Source organism: Amia ocellicauda, chromosome 17, assembly GCF_036373705.1.
Source record: "Amia ocellicauda isolate fAmiCal2 chromosome 17, fAmiCal2.hap1, whole genome shotgun sequence".
Classification (NCBI taxonomy): domain Eukaryota; kingdom Metazoa; phylum Chordata; class Actinopteri; order Amiiformes; family Amiidae; genus Amia; species Amia ocellicauda.
This window is the reverse complement of record NC_089866.1, coordinates 19,824,569-19,835,607: the sequence shown is the minus strand read 5'-3', so window position 1 is coordinate 19,835,607 and position 11,039 is coordinate 19,824,569. Positions and strand designations below refer to the sequence as shown.

At 42.4% G+C, this 11,039-nt stretch overlaps 1 protein-coding gene across 1 annotated transcript; it reads left to right on the top strand.

The window, feature by feature from the left end:
- The first annotated feature begins 2,360 nt into the window (after positions 1-2,360).
- On the top strand, positions 2,361-10,008 carry pik3ip1 (phosphoinositide-3-kinase interacting protein 1). Its single transcript, XM_066689184.1, has 6 exons — positions 2,361-2,649; positions 3,021-3,149; positions 4,260-4,376; positions 5,889-6,071; positions 6,192-6,270; positions 7,859-10,008. Exons 1-6 carry the CDS (start codon positions 2,583-2,585, stop codon positions 8,064-8,066), a joined length of 783 nt encoding a protein of 260 aa, XP_066545281.1. The 5' UTR covers positions 2,361-2,582; the 3' UTR covers positions 8,067-10,008.
- Positions 10,009-11,039: the final 1,031 nt, after the last annotated feature.

Here is an 11,039-nt window from a genome sequence, read left to right as displayed (position 1 = left end):
TGTGTAGATTGTGTGATTTTGTCCTGATCAGAAGCAGCAAAAACCTACTTACATATTAATCTCCAGACTCAGTCCAGCGAAAGGACAAGCTGAAATAAGAAGTATTTTTCAAGAACAAAAGCCAAAAAATAACCTTGACATGCAGGTCATATGATAAGAAGAATGAAATATATTTTCATTGGAATTGTTTTTCTAAACACAGATAAAAAATAAAATAAAATAATGTAAAATAAGCTCAGTTATTGTTTCAAGTATATATATATAAATATAAATATATATTTATCACTAACCACATACCGCTGTATGGGTTTCTTTCACTCAGCAGACATTTTTAGGACAATTGCTTTAGATTTTATAATGGACTTTTGTTTTGAGAGTGTCCTGCTGCCCCACTGAGCTGCTGAAAGACATGAATGAATGTAGGTCACAGAGGCCTAAGTATCAATAGGGGTCAAAGAAGCATTCAAATGAGATTGCACACGAAATGTTAGTTTTACTGCTTTAAGTCCGAGTTTTTGTTTCAGCTGTGTGTGCCTCCTCTCGCTGTATAGTTCCTACATAAATTCCTGCTGCTGGTGAATGAACTCAGGACCCCTGCACTCAAGAAACTGTTCTGGTTGTCCTTCCACTGGCTGTCATTTCCCAGGTTTTTCCCCGTGAGAAATAACACAAAACAGTTAAAAACATGAAGTTTGATCTCACTTTCATTTTGTTGATAAGAATAATAAATAAGATTTGGGATGTTTCACTTTTGCACTATTCCCAGATAGTTTCCAAAACATGTAATTATGCTTTTGTTTAGTTTTTGTTCTACTAAAAATCAAATTATATTTAAAAATGTGTTGTTCTTTCTATACTTATGTATATGTTTTCCAAACCCAATTTTACTGCTTAATGTTGCAAACTAGACTTCAATGTAGGCAACTGAAGCATCTGAAGACCTTCAGTTCTGGCACATTACTAAATAAGATACTTAAAGGACCGTGACCTTCAAAGACGTGGATATCAGAGTTGCACAGGCCTGATTATTTTGTTTTCTACTGCAAGATGAAAAGAGGGAATTTGGGTAGCAATCTTAAATACAGAAGTGATGAGTTGGGGATAAAAACATTGTTAGCATAAAGACAATGTGAACAATATGCTCTATAAAACTGCAAAGGCCTAGAGATTAAATATGTTTTTGAAAGCTCTGCGTGGAAGAGAAATGGATTCTGGGAGTTCAGCTCAGGACTACATATCCTTAATAATAGTATCAAACAACTTTCCTCACATCTTTATCTGGCCTGTTTGTTCCAAATGTAGGGATATCTGAATTGTTTCTGTTTATTTCTTTTCTGTCCACTTTCTGCTCTGGTTGCGGTGAAACTGTGATGAAAGGGCGAGAAGCAAGAATGAAATCTGAATGTGTCGCTCTTTACTGTACACCCAGCCCCTGTAAAACAAAAAGCAGGCACAGGGACGGATGTGCTTTTGATACAGAAGGCAAACCTGGCTTTTGTTTGAATTAGTGTCGCGCTGTTATGCTGTAGCAGCTAAATAAGGCTCGGCACACATAATGATTATTATGCGCTGTCAGGTTCAAACCCAGGGTAAACACAGCTCCAGATAAAGTGTACCTTGGCTAATCTCGTTATGTACGCCTCATTCATTGTGCAGTCATTGTGCAGCTCTTTGGCTCAGGCTAACTAACACGCACAGCAGCTGCACGTCTCTCTGCCAACGTCTAATTGTTGGAGATGGGTCAGACAGCTACCCCGGATGAAGCGGTTCCAACATTTACATGCTCTAAAAAAAAATCACATTGTGGTCAAGTGTTCCCTTAAAATAAAAATGTTCATAAATCCCCCATTCTTGTAGGTTCCAAATACTAAATATCAATACTCAACAGTCCTATGTGTGCACTCCCCAGAGCCTTTCATTTTTATTATGTTGTATTACTTTTGTCTTGTATTCCAAATCAACTATAAAGGCCAGTCATTTCTAATGCATTAAATACTCAATTGAACCTAGTCCTGCGTTTTTAATTGCATTATAAATAAAATCACCACAGAAACAAAAAGACATTAAATTAAATTAAATTAAATTAAATTAAAATAGGTCATGTGGCCACAACTGACAACCCTCCCCACCCCCTCGCCCCGTACATTGGCCAGACGAGGGGAAGCATGGTTGCGCTGGTGTTGCGCACACTGCCGCAGTTCTGCGCCGCTCCACCAACGCGATCCGCGGGATTCCGCAGACCTGCGCAGAACGGCGGAACCCTGCGCTACATCACCGCGACGCAGGCGCCGAGCCGCCGACAGGGTCACAGGTTCGCGCAACAGCTGGTTTGCAGTCACACGGCCCTCTGTTGTGCAGCTCGCCTGGCGGGGAGGGGGCGGCGCCTCTAGGACCCGGAGGACGCGGCGCAAAGGGGAGTTTCCTCCTCCCGCAAAACTGAGGCTGTTTACCAAGATCCCACCAAAACAAGGGCTGGACGGCAGCGAGAGAAGCAGCAGTGTGCGCACAGGCTCGGCACAGGCTCTTCTGCACAGACACCGTTCTCTTTGATTCTTGTTTTTTTAAGCCGCACATCGGACACAATGCTGTTTTCCGCGCCTGTGATGGTGCTGCTGGTCTCCTGTGCGGGGGCTGCATCACGCAGTGAAGGTAAGCGCGAGCGGAAAGTGCCGGGTCTGTGGCTGGGAGATGTCTCGCGCTGCTGGAGATGTGGCCATCTAGAAACAAAAAGATAGAAACACATGCACATGCATCCATGTTTTGAATGCAAGACATCAACGGAGTGTACATCGTTTGTAAATACTGCATCACCAAAATAAAATAAATCGCATGCATTGCAAACATGCTCGTGTGTATATGTAAACACACAAGATGTATATAAATTAAGTGTATGTGCGTGATGATGTATGCATGGGTGTGTATGTACGGTGCATCACACACACAAAATAAATCAGTACTGTGTTTTAATTGCATGGCAATGGCCGCGCTCTTTGTGAACACGCGTTTGCTGTCTTGCTCAGACTGTTTTAGGTCTAATGGCGCTGAGTACAGAGGAGACGAGCAGATCACGGCCACAGGAATGAAGTGTCTCAACTGGATGAACACAACGAGAGACTACAACACCACGGTGCTCCCAGATAGCGAGACTGGTGAGACTGCATGGGTTGTTGCCATGTTGAACTGCTTTCCAAAACCCAGTAAATCAAATGTTTGTCCAGTAGTAGGAGCTTGGTTGGGTTATTCCCAAGTCTGTAAACACCCATGAAGTAACCTGAGAGGCTTCAGGAATATGTGCATGCTACCACAGTAAATAAGAGGATATGTAATATATATTTTCAGTCCTGGAGCTAAGATCTGAGCTCCATAATCTTGACATTAGTTAGTATTCTGCCCCTCGGAAATGTAACAGTGATGTAACTAAAGGCTGTTACTGTACTAAGCATGTTCAGTGGAAAAAGATCTCTGCACCTGTCTTACTGAATGTCAACGCAAGGATAGTCTTATTTTGCTCCATGCCAGCAGTGCGCAAGGCTTCAATCTTGTCATCATCGTCCAGCCGATTACTTTCTGCAGACACTGACATGATTATCTGCCATGCAGCCCAACTTGCACAAGCTTTAGGATGGATAGTGGAGCAGATGAGAGTTTGCGTTATAAGATGGAGCTTTTCTTATTGGGTGCACAACAGCGCTGTAGCCAGCATAGGTGCCCATAAGGAATACAATTCTTGAAAACCGAAAAATTAAAACAATGGCTACAAAGTCTTAATGTGGCAGATGAACTAGCAAGTTGCAACGAGTCAGGAACAGAAGGACGACTGAGTTTCACAATCGAATGAGATGAGATGAGCATGTTAGATGGAGGTTTTTGGTCAAAGCAAGTTCAGTTACTTCTGTATTTAGAAGGAGATAAGAAAAAATCTGGGCAGAGTGACAAAACAACAGAAAACAGGATGGCAAATTCATTCTTCAGGTTATATTTGTCGTTCATTGTGCTGAGAAGCCTGGGATTGTTTTGCACCTGGCTTTTATTTGCTGTTATTTTAGAGACCGACTTCATAATAGATTGAGGTGCAATTCCCCGTGCAGTTTATTCACTGTGCCACGAAGAGTAAATAATGAATAAGCCTCTTCTTGTTCACAGTAACACTTAATTCGTTCAGGATAATGTCTGATGAAAGGGGCTGATGGCTCACGGCTGAACCAGAAGCAGAAACACGAGTGGGGGAATTCATATCGATTTCTTTCCCTCTGCCTCAGGCGTGGGGGACCACAGCTACTGCCGAAATCCGGACAGTTCACCCAAGCCCTGGTGCTACGTGACTGGCAAAGACGACGGGTTCCAGAGGCAAGACTGTGTAATTGATGTCTGTGAAGGTAGTCCCAGCTTCTCTCTCATAACTGACAGACACCCACGCATACACAGTAAAAGTCACAATTATCTGGACAAAGGGTGACATGTACAAGTGTCCCTCTAATAGTAAAAACAGTGTCTGTGCAGATGGACACCAGTATAAATAGCATCCTCAGGTTCTTACCTGCCCACAATGCGTGCCACTGAAAATATTTGCTATTTGTCACCATCCAACACTACTGTAACTTACAATGCAAGTGATTGGGTGTTTGTCGTCTTAGTTACGACAGGTCATGATATGGCCATCAAAAGCATCGCTCTCCACACAGCTGGTCCTGGTAGCAAAGCTGCCGCCACCTGCTCACAAACAGGCCTGTGGTGCGAGCTGGAGAGCGGAGCAGTAACGCAGTAACACAAACCAAGAGATGAGCCTGATTGATCTGACCAGAAGAAACACATTTGGAAAACTGTAATTGGTAAACATGAGCTGTTAATCACAGAAGAAGCATGCAAAATACACTATTCCCCCCTGTTTTTTATAGATTCCTTGTAGTGTTCAGAGAAAGGGTCATTTATTGTCACACATCGAAGAGTGACCAAAGCATTTATTTTTAAATAAAATGGCTGCAAATGAAAATGTTTAATTTATTTTATAATATGCATTCTAGTTGCGAATTACATATAGAGAGCACCTAAACTGCACAGTGTGGGGGCTTATGAATTGTAGAAAGTCTTCTACTTTGACCCACTTTATTTTGACATTGGTTTAAGATGCTTTGCTTGTAAAGAGAAGGTTTATGTTTTAGGGATTAGTGTGGCGTTCAGTCAGAGGATATCCCATGCAGGGCTTTCCAAAGCAGCCATTGTCTTTTAAAACGTTAGGTAGAAGAGACCAGTAAAACAACAACAAAGGATGTGCGCATTTAAACGCCCACAGAGCACGGTACTTTCAGAAACAAAAACATGAATAACTAGCAGTGCAGCTGCCACAGGGTATGTAGAAACCACACCCTTTCTGCAGCCTCATTGGCTACAGTTGGTTAATTTCCTCACAGAGACAGGCGCCCTATTGGTTGATGTAGAGGCATGATCTCATTCCCTTTAACTCCGGCACTCTTGGTAAACAACTTTTTTTTGAGAGGGGGTTGAGTAGGCCCCTCCATCTGCAGGCAAGCAGATGTTGAGGTATTTAATAACCTAAATCGGCTTCCTTCCCCTGACACCGCAGTGCTACAGTCAGTTCAGTTTTTTTTTGTTTTTTTCCCCTCCATTAAATCAAACCTTTTAACGAGATAAATAGTTTTGGCTGGGACTTAAACTCTGGGGGTCTGTGTTACAGTAAGGCTAGGCCTGCACAGCTTACACAGTCATGCCCTGTCTTCCCACCCCTCCCCCCAATATCGTTTGTCCATACTATGCCAACTTTAAACCGACAGCTGATGCACGATAGGTTTTTAAAACAAACACCCCATGAGCAGCACAGGTAGAAATGCATTCTCTTTTATGACGCGGATGTTGTGGTTGTTCCCGTGCAGACCGGGCGCCCGTGGCATCGGCGACAGAGGGTTCCCTGGCATCCACCTCGGGCGAGACGCAGATCTTCGAGCCGGCCGAGGCCCTGCCAGCGCAGAGTGAGAGCGCCGCCGTGCAGCCGGTCATCGGGATCAGCCAGCGTGTCCGCACCCGGCCCAAGCTGAAGAAAGACCTGGGCACCCCGGGTATGGATCAGATCATACACCATACACCGTACCTCTAATGCGGTCGATCAATTGTCTCGCTTGGCACGAATTAGTGAAGGAGGCGTGAATGATTGATGGTGTCGGTCCATTCCGTTTCAGGCTATGTGATGGCGATCCTTCTGATGACTGTCATCATTGTCCTGGGAGTGGGAATCACTCTGGGATACTTCTACAAGAGGTAAGTCGCAGCATTTCTGTAAGATTGTGATAAAGACAGTGCACAGCAGAGTTTGGCTTCCTCTGTCCTAACCTCATCGCGGGACAGTGACGTTACGTTGAAATGGTGGTGACCTTGAAAAACCAACTGTTTTTCATTCCTAAAAACCTACCTGGTTGTTCTCTTTTAGTCGATGAAACATGACCACAAATGAGTACGTGCCACTTTGTTTCATGAATTTCTTTGAACTGACTTGTTTTGACGTCTCTACCGAGCTGCTGATAGGAGTGTGGGCTCATAGTCACAGCACATTAGAGGGAATCAGAGCTGCTGTCAGATGGATAATCCTTCTGATATGAGACTATAATAAATGGCTTTATTTAACATTAAAACGCTTTTCCAAATGCAGTGGTACACAGTTATTTTTGGAGCCAGCTTTGCAGTTTATAAAGGGAAAGCTGGCCCCTCAGGTTATAGATGTCTCTGTGGGGAAATAGGCTCTCGAGTAGGGAAGGCTGCTTGGCTCAGTATGGCGAATCCTGTAGATGTTTTTATATCTTTGATGGAAGCACCAGATGCCCCTAGTAAGAACGGATGTCTAAGCGTGGCAGATATAAAGTCTGATTAGAAGCTTTGTGCTATTAAGGCTCATTGTGCCTCAATAATGACATAATTAAGTGGCTTACGTCTTTGAGTTGGCCATGTTGGCGTGACGGTTACACTGGGAAAGCTGCTAGCTCGGCATCTTCTCTCCGATTTGCCTGCGGAGGCTGGCTCTTGGTGTTAATCTGTCCCGTTTTTTGTGGTATCAGCAGGGCTTCTATAAATGGCAGTGTGGTATGAGAGGGACTAAGCGGGGTTGTGCTGTTCGACAGAGACTCTGCAGTGCTTTTTGTGAGAACCGCCTCCGGTGTGCGGGAGTGTCACAGGAACAGGGATATCGACCTGCTGGCAGGACGCAGAGAACACTGCGGAGATCTGGTGTCGTAGAATTGCATAATGTATAGAAAAGTGCTAGGGCAGGACTGTGGAGATGGCAAGGTCCTCTCCCAGAGCCAGATTCGATTTCAAATTCACTGGAACTCCATTGGCAAGGTATGGCATTTGGGCCACGTCCAGCAGCTCCATTTTATATCTATTTTAGATACCTGGCAAGATTTATGGCAGGGACTGAGATACATACATTAACAAAGTGCAAATCTATTTCTGTTGGGGTTTAAAAACATTACATTTATTTTAAAGGTCAGCAATGAATCCCACATCTAATTATAGGTTGGAAAGGCTTACTTGGTGCCACGAGTGAAGATCACAGAGGTTTGCCTGCTGTAATCAGGTGGATTTCTGCTCTATTTGATTCTGAAGGATGTGAAGAGGGGACTGTAATCAATGGAATAGAAATGAAAACTGAATGCTTTGTCCGCATGCAGTGAACACATCCAATGGAAAAAATATATTTTTAAACAAATGTAAATATAAACTGATCTTTGATGAATAATACTTACTGGGGCAGGCAGTGGAAGATAGCGGTCTGGGTTTGTGCCCAGAGATGTGTCAATAGGAAAGACAAAGGGGACCCATTGGCAGTGAGTGTGATTTCCTGTGTTTCCAGGGGCCGGGACCTGAAGAAACAGCACGACCAGCGGGTGTACGAGAGAGAGATGCAGAGGATCACCCTCCCGCTGTCCGCCTTCACCAACCCCACCTGCGAGATTATGGACGAGAACACCATCGTCATCAGCACGAACCAGACCCCGGTGGAGGACATCACTGAGGGCAGCGACCCTCTCATGGGCCAGGCTGGTACGCCAGGGGCTTGAGTTGCCAGCATAACCCGGACGTGAGAGTTCGGAATTTACTCTTAATCTTTAAAAAGGCCCTGGATTGTGTGGGTTAAGACTGAAAGCCATACTTAGAAGAAAAAATTCCAATGTAAAATGTTTGAATTTTATTTTAAAAGTTGATGTGTGTTCAACTTTGTGTGGTGGGGGGGGGAAACCGACAGCCTCTTCTATTGAACCATCAGGGATGGAGCCCACAGCGTAGGGTTGTATAAAAAAGCATGCCAGACATTTAGTGCAAGTCATTAATTTTGTAAAAGAGAAGGTGATGTTCTATGATTTTTTTAATTCACTGGCTGAAGAGTTATGATTCTTATATTTGCAAATGATATTGTAATCAATGGCAAAGATGGTCAGATCAAGGTTTTTGTAGACTGTAAAGGAAAGTTGCTTTTTAAAAAAAAATCTGTCCTAATGGTTCTACTCTTTGTTGTGTTAATGAAGAAAGGACAGGTGCAATTCTTCATGTTCACAAACCAGGGGAAATGTAGAAATTCTCCCGTAATCTAGAACGCGGCAGTTGTCACGACTGGAGGGGGAGTTGCTCCCGTCCTGTGAGAAACCGAGAGGAGGGTTGGGCTGGTATAGGACGCCCATGAGGTGCTGTTTGTGACTTTGTTGAATAAGCTATTAAGGCTGTCCCAATGAAAACATTCTTAGATTTTGTACTTTGGAAACTTAATTCCAAAACATAAAAGAAAAAAACAAAAACTGCCAACTGGTGCACAGAAGCAAAAACAGGAACTGGATTTCTGCTGTGGAAGTTGGGGAAAATGGGATGTTTCAAAAATGAAACTAAACAGCCTTTCAAAAATCAGTCCCGAGGAGAAATGCTTTAAATGGCAAAATCCTTTAAGGGATTGACCACAAACATTGCAGTATTTCAAAGTAGAAATTAAATAAAATTTGATGCTACATTTCCCCAGTTCTTGGATTTTAAGTATTCTTAATCAAATGTATTTTTTCTTATTTTATAGTGTGAGAATTTATCAAGCACAGAGGTCTCCTCTGCTATCTCCATTAATAAGAAGCATTTGTTCGTTCACAGAAGAATGGATTGGAGTGCAACTTGTTTCATTTATATAACAATACAATGAGGAAAAAAATAGTCCATCGGTCACTCATGCACAGTGGGCTCGAGAACAACTGAACACAACATGGAACAAGCCAGACTGTGCCTTTTATAATAAGTAGAAAGCATAATGTAGTTAGAGCTCATTTCCACTGGAGCTGGAAATGTAATTAGAATGATAAGATTACATGTGAGAACCTCAGGAAAAACAAGGATTATGGAAAGGGGGCTGGGGGTAAAATCTGTATAACGGCAAGTGACCTACCTCCTGCAAAACGAGATCTGTTCAGTCAGTACAAAGCGAGAACTCGATCAGGTTTTAAAACCGACGTTAAGCATTTTTAATTTTCAACCCATGCTCTCTGGAATACTCCTGTCCTTATTTCAATATTCCCATTGTTAACAGACCAAAAGATTTCAAATATTTTCAGGAAGCACCATTTTCATCAGTTTTATTCATTATCCAAAGATTTTTTTTTTTTTTATGTGTACATGTATTACAACGTGCAACCCAATGCATTGATTGATTGTCTCCTCCATGAACAGGACTGCTTTTTTCTGTGAACTTAACAAAATACTGCTTCTTAAACCAACTGTGACACATTCATGATTTTTGTGTTGGGAAAAACCAAGAAACCGAACACTGAAGGGCTGGCAAACCGTTTATCGGAGCGGTTTGTCATCTTTGGAACAGTCTGTAAATATTTTGATTTCTTATGATGCACATACATATGAGTACTGTTGCTTATTTTTTTAATGTTTAAAATTTACCTCAGTACTTTGCATTTGTATATTTGGCAGTTTGTACTGCTGGGACACAAAATAAAAGCATTTACAAAAAAACAAAAAGTGCATTTAGTCTTGTTTTTTTACAGGGCTGAAGAAAATCTCTCCATGAAAGCTTCACATAGATCTGAGCGCTTTTAAAACAGTCTTGTGAGGCACTGTGAACTCTTATTTCTAAAATAGTGTCCAGGAGAAATATTCCAAGCATTACATACAATTACTGTATATCATTTCTCATTCCATTTGCAGTGCCAAATCAAGGCCATGTCTCATATGCATTTGTACACATCCTGAAGTAAGTAATGCTTTACATAAACCTTGTAGAAATAACAATGCAAATGGCAGTGAATGCCAACCCCTACATAAATTAAAAGGAAACAATCCCGGCTGCAATTGCCTTCAAGCAAAACAGAAAAGGGTAACAATTGCACCAAACTGAAAACGTCCCCACGGCTGCTTTAGAACGATATTACTTAATGTAAGTGCCAGTTAACCTTAATTTAAAAGCTAGGCTGTGAGGAGGGGTGCTGTGTTCAGGCTGAACAATGCATTTACCTCCCTGGGTCAGAGTCACGGTCATGCAAGTCTCCAGTTTCTTAGAAAGCATTCAGTATCTTAAAAACTAGAAGCACGGAGAATAACTTCAGGGGATTTTGTAAGAAAGCCGTTGACAGGAGATGCAAGATGCACACCCCACTTTATTTTTCACAATTCAACAAATGGGCTTCAGCTTCCCCTTTCAGTAGCATTTCTGAGAAGTGCCCGAGTGGGCACTGATCCAAGACAAACCAACTCCTTCACAACACGGCTCTGTGGATTTTCCCATTTCACTGCAGAAAGATCGGCGAACACAACAATTCTGTAATCTTCATGCTGCAGTGCACCTATTTTATTACACTGTAATTCATAGATATTATAATTTTAAGGTTAAGGGTATCTAAGCAAGATTACCCCAATTCTAATACAACATTGAAAATGTTCACTGGCTTTAAAGGACACTGCAGTTGATCTGTGTGATATTAGCTCCCCCTGGTGGTGAGCCACTAAAACAAACCATTTCAAAACAATGTCAGCTCTCTGATCGGACTTCTAAT